The sequence below is a fragment of the Choloepus didactylus genome, chromosome 3 (genome assembly GCF_015220235.1).
Source record: "Choloepus didactylus isolate mChoDid1 chromosome 3, mChoDid1.pri, whole genome shotgun sequence".
NCBI classification, from domain to species: domain Eukaryota; kingdom Metazoa; phylum Chordata; class Mammalia; order Pilosa; family Megalonychidae; genus Choloepus; species Choloepus didactylus.
This window is the reverse complement of record NC_051309.1, coordinates 57,195,294-57,219,512: the sequence shown is the minus strand read 5'-3', so window position 1 is coordinate 57,219,512 and position 24,219 is coordinate 57,195,294. Positions and strand designations below refer to the sequence as shown.

General features: G+C 35.9%; 1 protein-coding gene across 8 annotated transcripts in view; it reads left to right on the top strand.

The window, feature by feature from the left end:
* Positions 1-24,219, top strand: part of CLOCK (clock circadian regulator) — a 147,804-nt gene that overhangs the window by 79,927 nt on the left and 43,658 nt on the right. For 5 of the 8 annotated variants that reach the window (XM_037829842.1, XM_037829837.1, XM_037829839.1 and 2 more), the window contains 5 exons: positions 4,169-4,258; positions 6,557-6,616; positions 7,799-7,947; positions 18,283-18,374; positions 23,447-23,536. In XM_037829842.1, the coding sequence (XP_037685770.1) occupies positions 4,212-4,258; positions 6,557-6,616; positions 7,799-7,947; positions 18,283-18,374; positions 23,447-23,536 (438 nt within the window). In that variant the 5' untranslated portion in view covers positions 4,169-4,211. The remainder of the gene's footprint in view (positions 1-4,168; positions 4,259-6,556; positions 6,617-7,798; positions 7,948-18,282; positions 18,375-23,446; positions 23,537-24,219) is intronic. The other 3 variants (XM_037829844.1, XM_037829845.1, XM_037829843.1) reach the window with 2 other exon arrangements.

Here is a 24,219-nt window from a genome sequence, read left to right as displayed (position 1 = left end):
TATTAACTGGGGAAAACTCTTCAGAAAGGGAAAGTAATTGTAGTATACTATATGGCTTAGCTGTGAATTGCATTTACAGAGTCAAAACGTTAATCCTGAATATACCCACCTAACCAAAATTGGGAGTTGGGGGAAGTGTGTTTATGTATATGAAGTAAGGATGGGTGAGAGAAAGAGTGCTAAATTCTCATCTTCCATAATGGAATTCGATAGATGATGCCTACAAAACAAAACTCTCTGGAGAGTAGAGTAGGATACTATTAATTATTATAGGGAAACAACTCTTATAAGCTGGGACTGTCCAGGTACCCTGTACTTGAAAGAATCAAGAGGGAACAAAATGGAAGATATTAGAGATAAATATCAAAAGAAAAAGTTGAAGAGATGAAAGTGGTTATATGTGGCAATATGGGTCGGGGAGGAGGATCAGTGTTCTTCTAATTTTTAATAAGTCTTGAAAAACTATTTGGACTCTTTAAACTTTGTACATGAATACATTGGTGAAAATAAACACTAAATTTTAGCTTTTTTTGTTTTGCCTTTTTGTTTGTTTTTAAGGTAGGAGATACTGAGACATGTTTAGTGTTCATTAGAATGATCCAGTTATAGAGGGAGGAATTAGTGATGTTGGAATGGAAAGCCTTGAGAGGGTGACAGCACATAGGATTCAGAGCATAAGTAGTATCAAATTATGTCATAAGATATTGCACCATTTTACACAGGATATATTGTTTTACGTATGTGTTCTTTTCCAAACGTGGACTGCCAGGCACTGAGATTGTCTATTAATTTTGTGTCATTGTTGTACTTCTGTATTTGGCAAAGTTTGAATTGTTTATAAAATTTCGTAGTTACTAATATCTCCTGATTTGATGAATATTTAAAAAACTTATTTTTAAAATGGTCTTTATAAAAGACTTATGTCATTATTGCCTTCTGTTGTTATAACATGGTAATGTAGAAAGTTATGTCCCTGAATGACTTTGAGCTCAAGTTGTTTACCTAAAGAAGCATTTGATTGCTAGCCATAACTTAATCCTTTATACTTTGTGAACTTTGGATTCCAAAGACATATTGCTGCATATCACACTGATCTATTAATGTCAAACTTTAAAAAAATAACTTTTAATAAATTTTTAAAATTTCATAGTAGTAGATTATGTACTTAATTCCTGTTCAGCTGTGTTTAGGAACATCCCATGGCATCTAAAACTGAATCCTTAGAATACATAGCATGGGCCGGTATGACTCCGGCTGGTCTTTTCAGTCCCCAGTCAAGACCTTTTAGGTGCTCCTTCATTACCACTTTGTTTTGTCAATGTTAATTTGAAACCTTGTGATGAAGTTAAGGGGAATTTTCTTCCAGATTGATTGAAGGTACTTAGGCCTATTGTACTTCTTCCTTTACTTCCTTTACTTTTCCCTTAAATATAGCATGCCTATCATTTGGCAGGAAAAGTAGAGAAAAAATCTTAAGCTAAACTGTTACAGATACAGTCTTAGGTTTTTTGGTTAGCTGAACAACACATAATTTTTGGAAGAATATTGTTAACCACAGTAACAAAATAGCCTCAGTCTCTATCTCATAAACCATTTTGATTCACTGGTATTAGAGTCAGCAAGGCCCTTCCTGTAGTCTAAACACTATTTCTTGGTGTCCCGTCCCGCCCCCCGCCCCCCCCCCCCCCCCGTTTGTCCTATTTCTGCCTTTTGATAATTAAACAAGCATTTACTGGGTGCCATTTAAGGTTCCGATCTAACCTTTGAACTTTAAACTGAAAGTGTTTGTTTTTTTTTTTTAAATCCACCCACATTAACTTTGTTATTACCTTGGTGCTGTTCTTTTTGTTCCAGAGACAGAATAAATCTCTTGTTATTACTTTGATGGTATATATCTGTTGGACCAGAGAGTTGTGCTTCAGTGATCTTTAAAGTCTTTCTGACTCTAAAATTATGTTAACTTTGTGTTCTATCTGCTGATGCTGCCCCAGACACTTAAAATCACTGTATTTTATCCTGGTGTTAGCTCTTTTTATTTTTACATTTAATTTATTTTTACATTTGATTCTGCCACTCAATTTCCTTTTAAGAAGCCCCACTTTTGCAGCCATAACCACATAAAAAATGCAGCATTATTTATCAGAGGTTATTCTCCCTTCCTTTCAGGAATATACATTTGAAAACAGTAATGGAATTTTTTAGAATCTCGTGTTCTTAGAACATCTTTAATCAGCTCTGGTTTAGTTAGAGTTACATGTTAGTTTACATTATTTTCTAGAATTTAAATTTAAAAGAAGAGAATTTCTTATGCCTCAAAACAGTTATAATGTTTAATAAATATTTAATTCAATATTCAATATTGAATTCATGTTTATAGGACATAAGTATCTTATATAGTTTAAACTGCCTTACACTTTTAGGAAGACTGTATAGACTGTATGGAATATAGAGAAATAAATTTTAGGCCTGTGATTCAGCTTTGGTGTTTTGTTGTTGTTGAGCTTTGTATGTTTGTGATTCAGTTTTAAAGCATCAAGTTTTAATTCATTCATGTGGGTGTGGGACTCTTTATATCTTCTCTATGTGTCTTACCTTCACCTCTATCCCCCCTGTTCTTTTACTTTAAAAACTTTAAAACATGCCTACATTTTTCTCTAAAGAAAATGCTTTATCACTTGGGTTTCTCAAATGTGATACTTTCACATCTCATGAAGGCCTGTGCCTTTTCAAATCGCTATTCCTCTGGGTTAGAATCCTTTCAGTGATTGCCTCTTCCTGCTAATCTGTTGCTTCTCAAACATCGATAGTCATACAGATTACATGGGGATCTTGTTAAAATGTATAATCTCATTCAGTAGGTCTGGGGTGGAGCTCAGGATTCTACCTTCTAACAAGCTCTCAGATTATGCTGATACTGCTGGTTTCTGGACCATATTTGCAATGGCAGACTATCTGGCAGACTCATTGTCATCAATGGTTATTTCCTCTGACTCTCCTCCTTGTTTGTTTCCTATGGGTACACGTAATTTTTCTTTCCCAATCATGCCATTACACAATACATGCCTTCATTATGCCCCTTATAATTATTTAGGTATCAGTCTTCCTACTCAATTGCAAATTTTTGCCTGTAGGGACGATGTCTTTTCATCCTTGTATCCCCAAAGCCTACCATATTGTCTAGCAGGAAATAGGCTTTCAATAATTGTTTATTGGCTGGCTGATACATGCTGATTAGATGATGTTATTACAGCCTATTTACAGTAATGTCATAATATACAGTCAATCCTCATTATTTGTGGATTCTGTTTTTGTGAATTTGCTTACTTGCTAAAATTTTTTTGTAACTCCAAAGTCAATGGTCATGGTGCTTTCATGGTCACTTGCAGACATGGGCAGAACAACAAAAAATTTTGAATCACCTGACAGGCATATCCCAGCTGAGGTGGAACAAAGTGACTGCCTTATTGTTTCCACTCTCACACTGTAAGCAGATATCCTTTCACCGTATAGTTAGTGCCATGTTTTTCACATTTTTGTGCTTTTTCTTGGTGAGTTCACTGTTTAAAATGGACCCCAGGCATAGTGCTCAAGTGCTGTCTAGTGTTCCTGAGCACAAAAAGGATGTGATGTGCCTTATGGAGTGTGTTAAACTTTGTGAATTCAGGCATGAGTTCCAGTGCTGTTGGCCATGAATTCAATTTAATAAATCAACAGTATTTATTAAGTAAGGTTTCTTTAAGCAGAAATATACATAAATCAAGGCTTTATATTGATCGGTTGACGTTGTGACCAAAAGGCTCACAGGAACCTAACCCAGTATTTCTCCTAGGGGCTATGGTTCAGGATCTGCTAATGCAGCGTTTGTGGTGAATAACGAGAATTGACTGTATATACTGAATATTAAGAGTGATTTTTCATTTCGGTTATTTTATAATAGTGAATTATGAACTTGAATTTTTCCCATAATCCTTATTAGAAGGAATATAAGCCTCAAATGTTCCCCAGCCAAAGTATTTCCTTGAAAACAGTATTCCAGCTTCCAGTACCAGTCAAAACAAAAACATTTTGAAGTCTCTGTGATGACATACAGTATTTCTCAAGAAAATTTTGTTTGTAGAAGTAAGTTTTTAAGAAAACTAATGGCCATTTATTTTTCTTTTCACTCAAGGAGAAGTACAAATGTCTACCACAAGACGAAAACGTAATATGTTATGTTGTTTACCGTAAGCTGTAGTAAAATGAGCTCGATTGTTGACAGGTATGTTTTTAGAGCCTCTTTTATTTTGAATTATATAAAGATATTTTAAAATTCATTATGAGAGTAATGGTCTGCATCAACCTGATAAAAGGAGTTTTACGCTTAAACATTAGGCTCAGTTTCTGTACTGAATAAACAGTGTGATAGTAAATAAGATAGACCAGTGTTATCTAGAGCCACAGTCAGTAGTGTCCTAAATGGGTCTTTAGTTGTAATTTTGTGTTATTTGGTCAGGGCTGCTCTGAAATAAGTTGGGACAATACAAATATCTCCTTGGCACCTTCTGGAGTCTTCTGTCTCCTTATTTCTTATCCTTTTTCTCCTTATCTCTTGGTGCCCTAACTCTATCCCTTGAAACATCTTAGCATTTGTGACTGATATGAGTTGGTTTTAGTTAAAATTTCATTAGTTGAAATCTTAGTATTGGGCTAAAGGTAAGCCTCCTTATTTCTTTGTATCTAAAACTAAGTTTTTTTGATTTTTGTTTTTTACATTTTAACATGTCTGAAATTGGGATGCATATTACAGTTGACTTATCGTTTAATTGATAGTGTACTTTTTTTAGTAGCACATAAAATAATAGTGAGTCTTACAGTCAATAATATTTTAGATTTGATGAAATATAGTAACTTTTTTTAAGCGCTACTCTTTGGCAGGTAATGTGCAGAATGCTTTTTGAACATTTTCATTTAACCTCATAATAATTCCATGAAGTTTTACTGAAAGGAAACTGTAGATCAGGAAGGTTATTAAAAGTCACACAACTAGAAGTGATGAGCTGGAATTATGACCTGTGTTGGTCTGTCTGAGTCATAAGTTACTGTGCTTTCATTGTATTGTATTGTGTGATTCTTCTGTGGAGAATTCTTTGAAAGAGTTGTGTAGATAGATTTATATACAGATGTGAATTTTGACATCTGGGGGCAGCCTTCCTCCCTTTTTTGTGAACTAAACAGTAAAGATAAATGCTCTACCAGAACCTGAAGAACAGTGAGTTTCCTCAGAGGGGCCTGCCTGCACCACTGCCAGTAGCTTTGGGTTATGCCATAGTTGTGGGTAGAATTTGTGAGTAGTCTTCTCCTGAGAAAGGCTGTTTTGTCACTGCCCCTGAGGAATTAAATATAGTTTTGGCATTATGGTTCTGAATGATTGTCAATTCCCAATACAGACAAGGTGACATGTAGGGATGGCATCTCAGTGTTCAGACTCAGATAATAAAACAATGCTTGTTAATACGGGTTTTTAATCTCTCTTAATGTCGTGAAATTATAAACCCTCTAAGAAAAGTGCATACACAGACAGAAGTTTTCATAAATTTCAGGGTATACATGGAATTCCAGGAGTCTGTTTATGGACCGCCAGTTAAAAACACCTGTGATACAAGATTTGCAGTTGCTTTTAATAATGAGTCCAGTGAGCACTTTATAGGCCTTTATAGGCCACAGAAATGTATGGCTAAAGGAGTGAATAGTGAATTCATATAAAAGTTCATAGATCATCTGAAACTGTTTAATATTGCTCTTTAAGTTAGGGGGTTAGCCACCAGTGCTCTTGATTTCATTTGTTGGAGTGCCCTTCCCCTAGATCTTCCCATGCCAGTCCTTTCTTGTCACTTGGATTTTAGCTCAAATGTTCCCACCTCAGCAAGGCCTTCCCTGACCTCTCAGTCTAAAGTAACCACCTGGTAACCAAAACACCACTCCTTTTTAAAAATAAGACTTATCAAACATTTTCCGTTTGTTTGTTTCTTTCTTTCCACTAGAAGATACGCTGCAGGAGAGCAGGGACGTATATGTCTTGTTCACTGCTCTATAACCACATGTAGAACAGAGCCTGGCACATGGGTGCTAATAAACATTTATCAAAGTAATCAGTAAATGAATGAAAATGTATAATTATAAGCTAATATGCTGACTATTGTGATGTTTACAAGTAATTTGTGGTTTGATAAAATATATGTCTCAGAAAACATTTTTTAAGTATTCTATTATAATTAATAAAACAATTTCAAGTAAATAAATTTATATAATGGCAATACATGTACTTCCTATAGGTTATCACTGATTTCTAAAAGTTTGAAACAAGATATTATAATAAACTTTTAAAAATGTAACTAAAACATACCTGTACATTTTCTAACTTATTAGTTAATAGGTTAGTAGTTAATGAGTTTGAATTTGTGCAGTCCGTTAACGTTACAAAAATCCTAGGATATAACTGAATTGATGTCATTTTAGTATTGCTGTTGCTTAGGGAGTCTGCTCTTATTTTCTCTGTTCACTTTCTTTTGTCTTTTAGAGATGATGGTAGTATTTTTGATGGTTTGGTGGAAGAAGATGACAAGGACAAAGCAAAAAGGTAGTTCTGCTTGAGATGTTAAATCGTAGACAAATGAAGAAAAAATAAATATAATAGTAAATAGTAAATCAAAAGTTTCCAAAAGTTATCTGCCTTAAGAATTTAGATATATTAGAATAAAACTTAGAATATCAGTATGCAGTTTGTAAATTAAAAGAAATTATCCTCTGTCCTTTTGGAAAATTACTGTGCTTTGCTACACAAAATCTGGGTTAGAAAATCTGACTTCACAAAGCAGATAATTAGAGGTATTACAAAATGATTAATTGGTTTATAAAGAATTGCATTTATTTAGTTCTTAAGAGTTTTCCATACAAATAAGTATTTTTTTACTGATTACTGCTTCACATATTATATAAGGAGAGAAGGGAGAGTGGAAGGATTGCTGAGAAGCTTAAAACAAAAAAAATTACACATCAGGACTATATTGAAATCAGTCAAAAGTAGAGCTAAAAATTATTTATTTTCAGTAACTCAGTTGGCAAATATAATTCAGTTAATTACAATTCAAGGTATTTGTATATGTTTTCCAGAAGACTCCTATTTTATAAATTGAAATAAACGCATTTGTCTACCTGTGATTTACATATACTGCCTCCATAGAACAGCAGTAATTATTCATTTAGCACATATATTTTGAGTGCTTAATGTTTGTTAGGTGTTGCACTTCATTGCTTAGATGAAAAATTTGAGCTCTGTTCTCAAGGAGTCCACAGCTTAATGAAGACATAAAATGTAAACAAATGGTTGCAGTTTGTGTTGGAGGCTGGAATGTGGGCGTACAGTGAATTGAATAAAGAAGAAAGGGTGGGTAAGCCTGGCAGGAGAGACAGTTTTGTTTTTGGATTTCTATTTTGATATAAAAGTTATATTGGATGGATAATTTTCTCCCAATAATTTTTAATTCTTTTTTATACATTAAATGTATTTGTACAAAAAGTATCTCAGTAATATTCACAATAACTTTTAAGGAAAACACTATCCTTGGAAAATATTAGATTAAATAAAACCTCAGATTGAATACAATTTGGCTTACTCTTGCTTTCATGAAAACATTTGTGTCTAAATGCTTTATATTTAAAAGCTTCTTTAGTGATAAGCTGAGATGAAAACTTATTACCCAAATTAACTGTATATTTTTGGTAACCTAGAAAATAAATATTTAACTTCTCATTTCATCAGAGTGTCTAGAAATAAATCCGAAAAGAAACGCAGAGATCAATTTAATGTTCTTATTAAAGAACTGGGATCCATGCTTCCTGGTAATGCTAGAAAGATGGACAAATCCACTGTTCTACAGAAGAGCATTGATTTTTTACGAAAACATAAAGGTAAATTTTCACCTTTGTAAAATAGGTGCTATTTTTTAAATAACATTCTCTCTCTTAAAGTGTAATGAGTTAGAATCTCAGCCTTGATGCTTAAGAACAGACGCTTCCTCAGCTTTTTTAAGAAAGAGAAATCTGTTGCCTTTTACAAGATTCTGTGGTATGTTTCTTCTTTCATTCAACATACATTTAGGAGTGCCTACTATATCCTAGATCTTTGTGATGCAGCGTATCTATCTTGGTCCTCTGGATCTTTCTTTTGCATGTCCTCAAACTCAGTGTATTTAAGACTCCTTTCCGGAGGCGGGGCAAGATGGCAGACTGGTGAGCTGTATGTTTTAGTTACTCCTCCAGGAAAGTAGGTAAAAAGCCAGGAACTGCGTGGACTGGACACCACAGAGCAATCTGTCTTTGGGCATACTTCATACAACACTCATGAAAACGTGGAACTGCTGAGATCAGCGAAATCTGTAAGTTTTTGCGGCCAGGGGACCCGCGCCCCTCCCTGCCAGGCTCAGTCCCGGGGGAGGAGGGGCTGTCAGCTCCAGGAAGGAGAAGGGAGAATTGCAGTGGCTGCTCTTACCGGAAACTCATTCTACTGATTCAAACTCCAACCATAGATAGACTGAGGCCAGACACCAGAGACTCTGAGAGCAGCCAGCCCAGCAGAGAGGAGACAGGCATAGAAAAAAAACAACACGAAAAACTCCAAAATAAAAGCAGAGGATTTTTGGAGTTCTGGTGAACACAGAAAGGGGAAGGGTGGAGATCAGGCCTTGAGGCGCATATGCAAATCCCGAAGCAAGGCTGATCTCTCTGCCCTGGGCACCTTTCCTTAATGGCCCTGGTTGCTTTGTCTATTAGCATTTCAATAACCCATTAGATCTCTGAGGAGGGCCGTTTTTTTTTTTTTTTTTTTTTTTTTTTAAATCCTTTTTGCTTTTTCTAAAACAATTACTCTAAGAAGCTCAATACAGAAAGCTTCAAAGAATTGAAATTTGGGCACGTCAAGTCAAGAGCAGAACTAAGAGAACTCTGAGACAAAAGGCAATAATCCAGTGGCTGAGAAAATTCACTAAACAACACAACTTCCCAAGAAAAGGGGGGTGTCCGCTCACAGCCACCATCCTGGTGGACAGGAAACACTCCTGCCCATCGCCAGCCCCATAGCCCAGAGCTGCCCCAGACAACCCAGTGTGACGGAAGTGCTTCAAATAACAGGCACACACCACAAAACTGGGCGTGGACATTAGCCTTCCCTGCAACCTCAGCTGAATGTCCCAGAGCTGGGAAGGGGGAGCATTGTGTGAATTAACAGAGCCCCATTCAGCCATCATTTGAGCAGACTGGGAGCCTCCCAACACAGCCCAGCAGCCCAGAACTGCCCTGGGGGGACGGCACTCACCTGCGACATAGCACAGTCATCCCTCAACAGAGGACCCGGGGTGCACAGCCTGGAAGAGGGGCCCACTTGCAAGTCTCAGGAGCCATACGCCAATACCAAAGACTTGTGGGTCAGTGGCAGAGACAAACTGTGGCAGGACTGAACTGAAGGATTAGACTATTGCAGTAGCTTTAAAACTCTAGGATCATCAGGGAGATTTGATTGTTAGGGCCACCCCCCCTCCCCGACTGCCCAGAAACACGCCCCACATACAGGGCAGGCAACACCAACTACACACGCAAGCTTGGGACACCAATTGGGCCCCACAAGACTCACTCCCCCACTCACCAAAAAGGCTAAGCAGGGGAGATCTGGCTTGTGGAGAACAGGTGTCTCGTGGACGCCACCTGCTGGTTAGTTAGAGAAAGTGTACTCCACGAAGCTGTAGATCTGATAAATTAGAGATAAGGACTTCAACTGGTCTACAAACCCTAAAAGAACCCTATCAAGGTCAGCAAATGCCACGAGGCCAAAAACAACAGAAAATTATAAAGCATATGAAAAAACCAGACGATATGGATAACCCAAGCCCAAGCACCCAAATCAAAAGACCAGAAGAGACACACCTAGAGCAGCTACTCAAAGAACTAAAGATGAACAATGAGACCCTAGTACGGGATATGAAGGAAATCAAGAAGACCCTAGAAGAGCATAAAGAAGACATTGCAAGACTAAATAAAAAAATGGATGATCTTATGGAAATTAAAGAAACTGTTGACCAAATTAAAAAGATTCTGGACACTCATAGTACAAGACTAGAGGAAGTTGAACAACGAATCAGTGACCTGGAAGATGACAGAATGGAAAATGAAAGCATAAAAGAAAGAATGGGGAAAAAAATTGAAAAACTCGAAATGGACCTCAGGGATATGATAGATAATATGAAACGTCCGAATATAAGACTCATTGGTGTCCCAGAAGGGGAAGAAAAGGGTAAAGGTCTAGGAAGAGTATTCAAAGAAATTGTTGGGGAAAACTTCCCAAATCTTCTAAACAACATAAATACACAAATCATAAATGCTCAGCGAATTCCAAATAGAATAAATCCAAAAAAACCCACTCCGAGACATATACTGATCACACTGTCAAACATAGAAGAGAAGGAGCAAGTTCTGAAAGCAGCAAGAGAAAAGCAATTCACCACATACAAAGGAAACAGCATAAGACTAAGTAGTGACTACTCAGCAGCCACCATGGAGGCGAGAAGGCAGTGGGACGATATATTTAAAATTCTGAGTGAGAGGAATTTCCAGCCAAGAATACTTTATCCAGCAAAGCTCTCCTTCAAATTTGAGGCAGAGCTTAAATTTTTCACAGGCAAAGAAATGCTGAGAGAATTTGCTAACAAGAGACCTGCCCTACTGGAGATACTAAAGGGAGCCCTACAGACAGAGAAACAAAGACAGGACAGAGAGACTTGGAGAAAGGTTCAGTACTAAAGAGATTCGGTATGGGTACAATAAAGGATATTAATAGAGAGAGGGAAAAATATGGCAAACATAATCCAAAGGATAAGATGGCCGATTCAAGAAATGCCTTCACGGTTTTAACGTTGAATGTAAATGGATTAAACTCCCCAATTAAAAGATATAGATTCACAGAATGGATCAAAAAAAATGAACCATCAATATGTTGCATACAAGAGACTCATCTTAGACACAGGGACACAAAGAAACTGAAAGTGAAAGGATGGAAAAAAATATTTCATGCAAGCTACAGCCAAAAGAAAGCAGGTGTAGCAATATTAATCTCAGATAAAATAGACTTCAAATGCAGGGATGTTTTGAGAGACAAAGAAGGCCACTACATACTAATAAAAGGGGCAATTCAGCAAGAAGAAATAACAATCGTAAATGTCTATGCACCCAATCAAGGTGCCACAAAATACATGAGAGAAACATTGGCAAAACTAAAGGAAGCAATTGATGTTTCCACAATAATTGTGGGAGACTTCAACACATCACTCTCTCCTATAGATAGATCAACCAGACAGAAGACCAATAAGGAAATTGAAAACCTAAACAATCTGATAAATGAATTAGATTTAACAGACATCTACAGGACATTACATCCCAAATCACCAGGATACACATACTTTTCTAGTGCTCACGGAACTTTCTCCAGAATAGATCATATGCTGGGACATAAAACAAGCCTCAATAAATTTAAAAAGATTGAAATTATTCAAAGCACATTCTCTGACCACAATGGAATACAATTAGAAGTCAATAACCATCAGAGACTTAGAAAATTCACAAATACCTGGAGGTTAAACAACACACTCCTAAACAATCAGTGGGTTAAAGAAGAAATAGCAAGAGAAATTGCTAAATATATAGAGATGAATGAAAATGAGAACACAACATACCAAAACCTATGGGATGCAGCAAAAGCAGTGCTAAGGGGGAAATTTATAGCACTAAACGCATATATTAAAAAGGAAGAAAGAGCCAAAATCAAAGAACTAATGGATCAACTGAAGAAGCTAGAAAATGAACAGCAAACCAATCCTAAACCAAGTACAAGAAAAGAAATAACAAGGATTAAAGCAGAAATAAATGACATAGAGAACAAAAAAACAATAGAAAGGATAAATATCACCAAAAGTTGGTTCTTTGAGAAGATCAACAAGATTGACAAGCCCCTAGCTAGACTGACAAAATCAAAAAGAGAGAAGACCCATATAAACAAAATAATGAATGAAAAAGGTGACATAACTGCAGATCCTGAAGAAATTAAAAAAATTATAAGAGGATATTATGAACAACTGTATGGCAACAAACTGGATAATGTAGAAGAAATGGACAATTTCCTGGAAACATATGAACAACCTAGACTGACCAGAGAAGAAATAGAAGACCTCAACCAACCCATCACAAGCAAAGAGATCCAATCAGTCATCAAAAATCTTCCCACAAATAAATGCCCAGGGCCAGATGGCTTCACAGGGGAATTCTACCAAACTTTCCAGAAAGAACTGACACCAATCTTACTCAAACTCTTTCAAAACATTGAAAAAAATGGAACACTACCTAACTCATTTTATGAAGCTAACATCAATCTAATACCAAAACCAGGCAAAGATGCTACAAAAAAGGAAAACTACCGGCCAATCTCCCTAATGAATATAGATGCAAAAATCCTCAACAAAATACTTGCAAATCGAATCCAAAGACACATTAAAAAAATCATACACCATGACCAAGTGGGGTTCATTCCAGGCATGCAAGGATGGTTCAACATAAGAAAAACAATCAATGTATTACAACACATTAAAAACTCGAAAGGGAAAAATCAATTGATCATCTCAATAGATGCTGAAAAAGCATTTGACAAAATCCAACATCCCTTTTTGATAAAAACACTTCAAAAGGTAGGAATTGAAGGAAACTTCCTCAACATGATAAAGAGCATATATGAAAAACCCACAGCCAGCATAGTACTCAATGGTGAGAGACTGAAAGCCTTCCCTCTAAGATCAGGAACAAGACAAGGATGCCCGCTGTCACCACTGTTATTCAACATTGTGCTGGAAGTGCTAGCCAGGGCAATCCGGCAAGACAAAGAAATAAAAGGCATCCAAATTGGAAAAGAAGAAGTAAAACTGTCATTGTTTGCAGATGATATGATCTTATATCTAGAAAACCCTGAGAAATCAACGATACACCTACTAGAGCTAATAAACAAATTTAGCAAAGTAGCGGGATACAAGATTAATGCACATAAGTCAGTAATGTTTCTATATGCTAGAAATGAACAAACTGAAGAGACACTCAAGAAAAAGATACCATTTTCAATAGCAACTAAAAAAATCAAGTACCTAGGAATAAACTTAACCAAAGATGTAAAAGACCTATACAAAGAAAACTACATAACTCTACTAAAAGAAATAGAAGGGGACCTTAAAAGATGGAAAAATATTCCATGTTCATGGATAGGAAGGCTAAATGTCATTAAGATGTCAATTCTACCCAAACTCATCTACAGATTCAATGCAATCCCAATCAAAATTCCAACAACCTACTTTGCAGACTTGGAAAAGCTAGTTATCAAATTTATTTGGAAAGGGAAGATGCCTCGAATTGCTAAAGACACTCTAAAAAAGAAAAACGAAGTGGGAGGACTTAACACTCCCTGACTTTGAAGCTTATTATAAAGCCACAGTTGCCAAAACAGCATGGTACTGGCACAAAGATAGACATATAGATCAATGGAATCGAATTGAGAATTCAGAGATAGACCCTCAGATCTATGGCCGACTGATCTTTGATAAGGCCCCCAAAGTCACCGAACTGAGCCATAACGGTCTTTTCAACAAATGGGGCTGGGAGAGTTGGATATTCATATCCAAAAGAATGAAAGAGGACCCCTACCTCACCCCCTACACAAAAATTAACTCAAAATGGACCAAAGATCTCAATATAAAAGAAAGTACCATTAAACTCCTAGAAGATAATGTAGGAAAACATCTTCAAGACCTTGTATTAGGAGGCCACTTCCTAGACTTTACACCCAAAGCACAAGCAACAAAAGAGAAAATAGATAAATGGGAACTCCTCAAGCTTAGAAGTTTCTGCACCTCAAAGGAATTTCTCAAAAAGGTAAAGAGGCAGCCAACTCAATGGGAAAAAATTTTTGGAAACCATGTATCTGACAAAAGACTGATATCTTGCATATACAAAGAAATCCTACAACTCAATGACAATAGTACAGACAGCCCAATTATAAAATGGGCAAAAGATATGAAAAGACAGTTCTCTGAAGAGGAAATACAAATGGCCAAGAAACACATGAAAAAATGTTCAGCTTCACTAGCTATTAGAGAGATGCAAATTAAGACCACAATGAGATACCATCTAACACCGGTTAGAATGGCTGCCATTAAACAAACAGGAAACTACAAATGCTGGAGGGGATGTGGAGAAATTGGAACTCTTATTCATTGTTGGTGGGACTGTATAATGGTTCAGCCACTCTGGAAGTCAGTCTGGCAGTTCCTTAGAAAACTAGAGATAGAGCTACCATTCGATCCAGCGATTGCACTTCTCGGGATATACCCGGAAGATCGGAAAGCAGTGACACGAACAGATATCTGCACGCCAATGTTCATAGCAGCATTATTCACAATTGCCAAGAGATGGAAACAACCCAAATGTCCATCAACAGATGAGTGGATAAATAAAATGTGGTATATACACACGATGGAATACTACGCGGCAGTAAGAAGGAACGATCTCGTGAAACATATGACAACATGGATGAACCTTGAAGACATAATGCTGAGCGAAATAAGCCAGGCACAAAAAGAGAAATATTATATGCTACCACTAATGTGAACTTTGAAAAATGTAAAACAAATGGTTTATAATGTAGAATGTAGGGGAACTAGCAGTAGAGAGCAATTAAGGAAGGGGGAACAATAATCCAAGAAGAACAGATAAGCTATTTAACGTTCTGGGGATGCCCAGAAATGACTATGGTCTGTTAATTTCTGATGGATGTAGTAGGAACAAGTTCACTGAAATGTTGCTATAGTATGTAACTTTCTTGGGGTAAAGTAGGAACATGTTGGAAGTTAAGCAGTTATCTTAGGTTAGTTGTCTTTTTCTTACTCCCTTGCTATGGTCTCTTTGAAATGTTCTTTTATTGTATGTTTGTTTTCTTTTTAACTTTTTTTTTCATACAGTTGATTTGAAAAAAGAAGGGAAAGTTAAAAAAAAAAAAAAAAAGAAAAAAGACAAACAAGGGAAAAAAAAAAAAAAAAAACGATGTAGTGCCCCCTTGAGGAGCCTGTGGAGAATGCAGGGGTATTCGCCTACCCCACCTCCATGGTTGCTAACATGACCACAGACATAGGGGACTGGTGGTTTGATGGGTTGAGCCCTCTACCATAAGTTTTACCCTTGGGAAGACGGTTGCTGCAAAGGAGGGGCTAGGCCTCCCTGTATTTGTGCCTGAGAGTCTCCTCCTGAATGCCTCTTTGTTGCTCGGATGTGGCCCTCTCTCTCTGGCTAAGCCAACTTGAAAGGTGGGATCGCTGCCCTCCCCCCTGCGTGGGATCGGGCACCCGGGGAGGTGAATCTCCCTGGCGGCGTGGAGTGTGGCTTCCGGGGGGGAATGTGGGCCCGGCGTCGTGGGGTGGAGAGCATCTTCTTGGCCAGGGGGGGGATGTGAAAGGAAATGAAATGGGCTTCGGTGGCAGAGAGATTCCAAAACGAGCCGAGAGGTCACTCTGGTGGGCACTCTTACGCACACTTTAGACAACCTTTTTTAGGTTCTAAAGAATTGGGGTAGCTGGTGGTGGATACCTGAAACTATTAAACTGCGGCCCGGGGCCCGTGGGTCTCGAAGACAGTTGTATAAAAATGTAGCTTATGAGTGGTGACAGTGGGATTGGGAATGCCATAAGGACCAAACTCCACTTTGTCTAGTTTATGGATCGATGTGTAGAAAAGTAGGGGAAGCAAACAAACAGACAAAGGTACCTAGGGTTCTTTTTTACTTCAATTGCTTTTTTTTCACTCTAATTATTATTCTTGTTATTTTTGTGTGTGTGCTAATGAAGGTGTCAGGGATTGATTTAGGTGATGAATGTACAACTATGTAATGGTACTGTAAACAATCGAAAGTACAATTTGTTTTGTATGACTGCGTGGTATGTGAATATATCTCAATAAAATGATGATTAAAAAAAAAAAAAAAAAAAAAAGAAGACTCCTTTCCATTTTAACAAGCCACTTCTTTCTCCCAGATTTCCTTTTTCTATTTTTATACCACCATCCTTTCCATCTTCCAGGCCTCAACCTCAAAAGACTTTTGGATGTTTTACATCTTCCTTTGCACATATAGTCAGTTGCTAACTTCTGTTAATTTTTCTGTAAATTTGTCAAAATTGCTTTTCTTCATTTTTAAAAATTAGTTTTATTTAAAAATTTCCAAAATTTACAAATACTCTATACCTACCAAGCATTAATTCCCTTTTCCTCCCTTCCCATGGCAACATCTAATCTACTTTCTAACTTGATGAATTTACTATTTCTAGATCTTTTGTGTACAGAATCCATGAACATACAGAATCCATGTTCCTTGCTTATTTCACTCAGCATAGTGTTTTCAAGGGCTATCCATGTTGCAGCCTATTACAGAAGTTCATTCCTTCTTACTGCTGAATAATATTCCATTGTATGTGTGTACCACATTTTGTTTGTCCATTCATCTGCTGATGGACCCTTGGGTTGTTTCTACCTTTTGGCCGTTGTGAATAATCTGCTGTGAACATCAGAGTATAAATATTTGTTTGAGTTCCTGCTATCAGTATCTTCGGGTATATACCTAGGAGTAGAATTGCTGGGTTATATGTTAATTCTATATTTAACTTTTTGAGGAACTGCCATTTTGTTTTCCACATTGACTGTGCCATTTTACATTCCTTGCTTCTCATCATTTTTACTGCCACCACTGTCATTACATTTCACCTTTACAAATAAAATAGCATTCTCACTAACCTCAATACCCCATTTTAGGTTGTACATGTCTTGAAATCAGTCTCTTATATACTGTATGAGTTCAATAAATGATTATTGAATGAATGAAGTGAAAATGCATGTATTTCTCCTCTGACAATAGAGAATTAATTTTAGCATTAGGTAGATCAGGTTTTTTGTTTTTGTTTTTGTTTCAAAATTCAGTATCTAATTTTATTTCACAAAAATAAAATTTACCTTAAATTTAGAAGCAATTCTTATGTACTTATTATTCTAAAATAGGCCTGTGTTTGACTAAACTTGATGGGATTTACTTATGGATTTAAATCCTCTTTTCTAAGTGTGTATAATTAATGTGAATCTGAAAAGCATGACAGCATTCCACAGACTTGGTGGCTATACTTCTTAGTTACTCTGCATATTCTAGTACAGATATTTCTAAAATATCACATTTTGGGTGGCAGTTTAACATGCTAAATTTATTTATCTGGTGATAAAAAGACCAAAACAACTCAGCCCATACTTTTCACTACAAAGTAGAATATATTTTGTAGAGTATAATCTAGGATGTAGTATTTTTATAATTTTTATCCTGCCTGGTAGTAATATGTCTGCATTAAAGAATGTGAAAATACTTGTTCCTAAGTAGTTCAGATTTCATCAATTATGAATGGTTTTCTCCTAACTAAATCCATTAGAAGTATATAGCAAAATTAAATAGTATTTGCTGTAATAAAATGTGTGCTCTAAACCAGGGATCTCTAAATTCTTGACTATCTCCCTACCACTAAGAGTATACACAAAGAGGACACTAAGCAAAATCACTAAAATTTTTGCCCAAAGTCTTAATTTAGTCTCTGATTAGTTAAGATAGAGCATCTAAAACTGGGAGGAATTTTTTCTTGGCAAATAGGCAGGCTTAGGTCTTCTTTGTGAAAAGCAGGCTGACTGCCTGCCTTGGCTCCTTTCTTCCAGGCTCATATTCTTATCTGTGCCCTCTTATCTGATACCAGCTGAATATCAAGGAAAGGAAGGGGGGAAAAAGGATTTTTTCAAAATTCTTAGAACAAACCTGTTCTTACCTGCTTTTCCTGAGTTAATAGTAATATATTGTTTTTCCATTGTGTCAAACAGGAAGAAATCTCAGCCCTATCTCATCAATAGAGGCTGTCAAGCTCCCTAGAGAAAAATTAGAGACGAAAGGGACCAAGAAATCAAATCCAAGAAACCATTATTTCAAATATTTTATCGTACCAAAACCAGGACCTCCCGATACCTAGACCAATAAATGTTATTACCTGTGGTTCTGTCTTGAATTAGAGTGGGAAGAGAGATAGTGACTTGCAGGACTTTCATGTTCCCCTTGATGGTTAGAATTTGCCACTAATGTTTCAAATAATTTGTTTTCAGAAATTACTGCACAGTCAGATGCTAGTGAAATTCGACAGGACTGGAAGCCGACATTCCTTAGTAATGAAGAGTTTACACAATTAATGTTAGAGGTATGTCCAGGTTTAATTTTTTTAAAGTCTTACTCAAGAGAAAGCATAGGAATGACTACTGGTAATATAGTTTTAATAATATTATTTAATATTGAAAAGTCTTATTTCAAGGTAAATCTAATAAACTATGCCTTTAATTAAAATTAATCAATGTAAGTTTTGTAAGCAAATAATCCTGTATGGTAAAGCAATGCCAAATTTTCACATTTTATGTATTATTTGAGTTCTTTTTAGAGGCTTAATAAAAGTCAGAAACCTGTAGCTACCAAGTTTACGAGATCTGAGACTTCACCATAACAAACAAAGAATAATATGTATTATTCATTACATGTTAGATATTATTATGAAATGTTTACTACTGGACTGTAGGATATTTTTAACTATAAATTAAAATCTGCCTTAAAAACAATACCTTATAATAATAAATGAAGTATTTTGAACATATAAAAAAGTGAAAATATACATTGAAAAGCAGCTCTTCTTAATTCAAATAAAAGCTTTTAAGGGAAATAAGTGAATGTTTTCTTTGACAGAATTCTTTTTGAAAGCAACTCAAAGCATTTTTGATGGAATTGCAAAACTTAATACATCATACAACCAATTATAAAATCCAGAAAAAATTTTGAGCCACTCATACCTATTAATTTTATTTTTTTATTTTCCTGTGTAGAATACTATAGATATCATCTATGCAGGCAAAGTACACAGAGTTTAGTGACAAATTTTTATGAAAACCTATATTAAATAGGAAACAGAGGTGGTATACTCAGGTGGTGATAGTTCAAAACAAGAAAAATAGCATGTAACAGAAAGTAGACATGGAAAGAGTACAAGAAAGCAATTAAGGTGAGGATGGAGAGATTGTTAAATAATTTAGTAGCTTCTTAAACTGTTTAGGTCTGTTATTTTAGACCTTAAGCATTTATCTTTGTTATGTATGTATATGTAATGGCCATGTCTCAAGTCTCTTTGTTGATTGACTAATGTCTGAAGCAAGATAGAATATTTTACAAATTAATGAATTGTTTTTCTTTTTATATTTTAAATGGGACAGTTAATTACTAGACTAATTAAGTTTTTGTGTATTAAGCGGAAATGTTGCCATATGGAAATTTTATTGAAGTATGAATATATTGTAAAAATTTAAACCTGTACTTAAAATCTGAAAAATAATAACTGAGCACTTTTCACATATTAACCATTGAGTCCTCACAGTAGTCTTATGAAGTAGGCACTATCATTATCTCTGTCTTACAGATGAGGAAATTGAGGAACAAGGAAGTCATGACACTGGCCCAAAATAACAAGGTTAATTAGGGTCTCATCTGGGATTTGTTGCAGACAGACTGGCCTCTGAGCCCATGCCTTTAGCCACCGTGCACACTGCCTGTTGTGAATCTTTTCTTTTCAGTGACAGCTAACTATGGCATGGAAATTTTAGCTAAATAGTTGTTTAAATTACTGTGAACTTTTATTACAAACCAAACCATATTTCCCAATTGTGTTAATTTTTTTCTCTAAAAAAATAATTTGACATTGTCCAAAATTGTCTCTTTAGGTACAACTGATAAACTTATGAAAAGGCTCAGACAAGCTAATGTCTACAACAGAGAAAAGAAATAACCTATTATTATTTAATTTCTGTTCTATTATGATTATATTCTCAGTGCAAATTGTTTAATAATACCTTCTCTGTTAATCATAAAGTATATAGTTACCCTGTTCTGCTGGTATGAAAAATTTCTTATAAATTCAAAGATTAGTATAATATCAATTTTCATTTATTTCTAACCTTTAATGAAGCTGAATTGCTTGTTCACTAATAAGCAAAATAGAAAAATATTGTCTTCAAAAAACTGATAATTTTTTATTAATAAGCCAACATCTGTAGAGCATGCATACATATCTATCAAAGAAAAAAATAAATGATTTATTTAAAACATACAGCAGAGAAAACTTTTAAAAACATATTAAAATTTTTGAAGATACAAGTTCTTGCATGATTATCCTCACAGTTTTTAGGATCACATTCCTGAAAAATGTTGCATTTATTTATTTCTAATGTGTCAATCATATTTTTGGCTTTTAGTGAGTATTTACAACTACTAGGTAAATAAACATTTTAAAGTTACTATGCAAGGATGAAGGATGTGCATATATTGCTGCTTTGGTCCAAATGTTAACTGATTGGACGTGTCTAATGAAAATCTTTCCAGACCTACTGACTGAATATGGAAAAATCTGATTTGTAATTTAAATAGAACAGGTTTTGTTTGGGTGAAATTCATTTGTCTGCAATCTAACGTAGTTGTTACTGTTGGCTAGTCATGTTGATCAGATTACAGATAGGCAGTCCAGATACCATTTCAGTAGAATTTCAGATGTAGGCTCTATCTTGTAATTTTAGAGCTGCTAGTAGAAGAAATTAAGATTGTTCAGTTCAACCTCTTTATTTTATGGATGTGACCCAGAGATTTTGCAATTTGTCCAAGTTCAGGTAGCTAATTGATGGAAGAACTGGGACTAGAATTTATATGTTATCTGTCTCTCTCCAGTCCTCCCATTGCTAACCGTTCTCTCTCCCTCTTCTTGTCTCTGTTGCCTGAGGATTATTCCTTGCTATCTTTGGGGGATTGGGAGTAGGCAAGGAAATCAGGCAATTTAACTTGACCACATCTCTATGTGAAGTCATTTATGTGAAGTCATCTACTACAATATAATTCTTTCCCCTTGGCTGCTGGCAGTTCTCTCCAGTAGCCTCCAATGTTAGGACTAGTGCCCTGTCATCCACGTCTTAGCTATAGATCCATGTGGAAGTACTGTCCTTTTCCCTTATATCATACTATGTGGAGAATGGAGATATTTCACAGTCTTCAGTATTGGGATGAGGTTGTCCTTCTTGGTCTTGCTCTCCCTTCCAGATCTCTCCAATCTTCCTTCTGAAGGCCCACCTCAAGGCCCTTCAGTTTCCTGTACCCACCTACCTTCTTGGGAGACCACATCCCTCCATCCAAAATAAATCTGGGCTCTAAGTTTGTTCTTGTATTTTTCAAGCTTTTGACAAGATGCTAGTAGAGGCTGTTCGCTGCTTAGTCTTTGCCTCCTTTGGAAGAGGAAAGGACAGAGTCTGGTCCTGAGAGTGGGATGAAGTCATAAGAATTCTGATTTCAGTTCATTCTGCTCACAGAAGAGAGCTACATCACTATTTTTTGCAAATATCTTAAGAGCAAATACAGATTATATAGTAAATATTAATTTGCTTTCCAAGATGACACAATCTGGCTTTACAGGAAGAAAGCTTATTCTTCTTAACATCATTTTGACCCTTTTCCTTGTGAAGTAATAACACTGGCATTATTGTACCACGGAGTTTGGGGTTTGTTTTTTTTTTAAATAAGTTCATGAGTTTGTTTAACTTAATAAAGATCTCCATTCCCTCTCCAGCTTTAGCCAAGAATGGGTTTGTCTGAGTCTTCCTAGAAGGTAGCTATCCACCTCAGATAACTTCTTTCTAATATAAAAATATCACCTCTGATAGAAGGGTAAGAGTTTTCCATACAATCCACATGTTACTTCAACAAATACTTAGAATTAGAGGGAGGTTAGTCTAACTCCTGGGTCTGTAAATTATATACTACAGATTTTTTTTATCTCTCATGTGCCACACATGTGCTAGTGCTGCAGCTGCAGTGGTGAATAAGATAGACATTGTCCCTCGTAGAGGTTGCGCTCCTCCACAATTGAACAAGAAATTCAAATTTAGTTTGATAACTGTCTTAATAGGAGAGGAGGAATCCCTCTTAAGAGTATCTTTTCTGCCCTATATCTTTAATTGCTTCACTGGATCCTCCTTTTCCTCAGCCTGCAATTTAGACCTCAGCTACTCTTATTTAAAAAAATAATAGTAAATAAAAGCCTCCTTGAATACTTGGACCCCTTAAAACTGTCCTTTCCCCCTTTCTTCCATTCTAAAGTTCATGGAAGAGAACTTTTTGCTTTCTGATCACGCAGTCATTTCTAAACTCACTGTGGTTTGACTCTTCTTTCTGAAAGTCTGTAAGATTTATTTCTTAAATTCTCATTCCTAATCCTATTTGATTTCATTTTTCACTGAACCATTCCTTTTCCTCCCTGCTCACCTTGTCATTGCCTGTTCCATTGATTTCCTTGACAACACTGCATTCTGTCGTCGGGGATTTTTTTCTCTGGCATTTTTCCTCCTAGTTGTCGTGTAAGTTACCACCCCATCCCCCCACCCCCCAAGGATTTGTCTTTGGCTTGCTTTTCTCTTTTGCAGATCTCATTTCTTCAGCTGTCATTTCTGTGCCTAGGATTCTCAAATGAAAATACTTTGTAATATGTTAAGTACAAAAGTGGTTTATTGTTAAGTCTTTTATCCCCTGTTCCTACTTCTCTTCTGAACTTGAACTTCACATTCCTCAATGCTCACCTAAGTGCTTTTTTGCTCTGTTACTGCTGCTACTGATTTCATTCATATCCTCCTTAATTTCACAACTATTCGAAAAGCCATTGAGATTTTCCTAACTCAGTTTTCTTTTCCCTCTTAATCCATTTTACACACTACTTCCAGGCTACTCTTGTTGAAGCACAACCCTTGCTCTGATACCTTCTGTCGGCTTCCCATTGTGTACAGAACAAAGTCCCTGTGTCTTAACCTGGTATTCAAAGCTTTTCATGATGGCTCCCCAGCCTAGGTTTTCAGCTTGATTTCCTATCACTTCCTACCAATTTATCACCCATATGTCTCCCTACACTTCAATCATACACCTCTCTGTTAACATATTCAAAAAGGTAATAATGTGTTCTTTTGTATGCCTAAGATATATTATTGATAGCATTTGCTTTAGCATCTTCAGGTATATTATATGATTATGTATATGTGTGTGTGTCTGTGTGTGTATAGTAAAGGAGAAAGGCAGGCATTTTGACAGTACTCTAAATATTTACAAATACGTTACGTTAAATATCTTGTCAGTTATCTTAGATTTTTATTTCTAATGTGAAATAATTTTTTTTCTTTTCATTTAACTGACCATTGTGTTTAATTTCAGGCTCTTGATGGTTTTTTTTTAGCAATCATGACAGATGGAAGTATAATATATGTGTCTGAGAGTGTAACTTCATTACTTGAACATTTACCAGTAAGTTTAAAAACCCTATGATTGCCTTCTCGTTTAATGCCTATTTTGAAGTTTTTTAAGTACTAGGAAGTGGACCTCCAGAGCAGTGTTGAGCAGTGGTTAAAAATAGGCATGAGAGATCTAAGTCTGTGTCTGTTTTTGCATGATTGTGTTGTCTCAACTCAGTCATGACCTTTTAATCTGTAGTAACTTTTTTAATATTCGGCTACCACTTTATCTAGCCTCTATTCTTCCTGCCTTCTTTGTTCTAATGCTAAGTTTCCAGTGTTTTCGTTTTTAAACGGCCTGGTGAAGATGCTGTTAAATCACTGAGAATAGCTAATGTTCTACAGAGTTACTTTTTGGAGCTAGTAGTACGGATAAGTAATTTTCTCAAAAGAATGACTTATAAAAACATATTAAAAATAGTGGAGACAAAAATGTTATGCTACGTGCCTTGAATTGATAATGTCATAATGGCTATATTAAATTTGTTATCAATATGACCTAAAAGAGAATTAGGAAAGAAGTATATTGTGTAATTTTGATTAGGATGGTGAATACCTGAATTGTGTGCATGCTTTCTATTCAACATATATTTATTATCTACTCTGTAGCAGACACTATGCTAGGTGCTCTGCAGCAATTGGCAGTTTTTATGAATTTGAAGTTTTTAATTAATACATAATTTTCTTCTCTCTTAA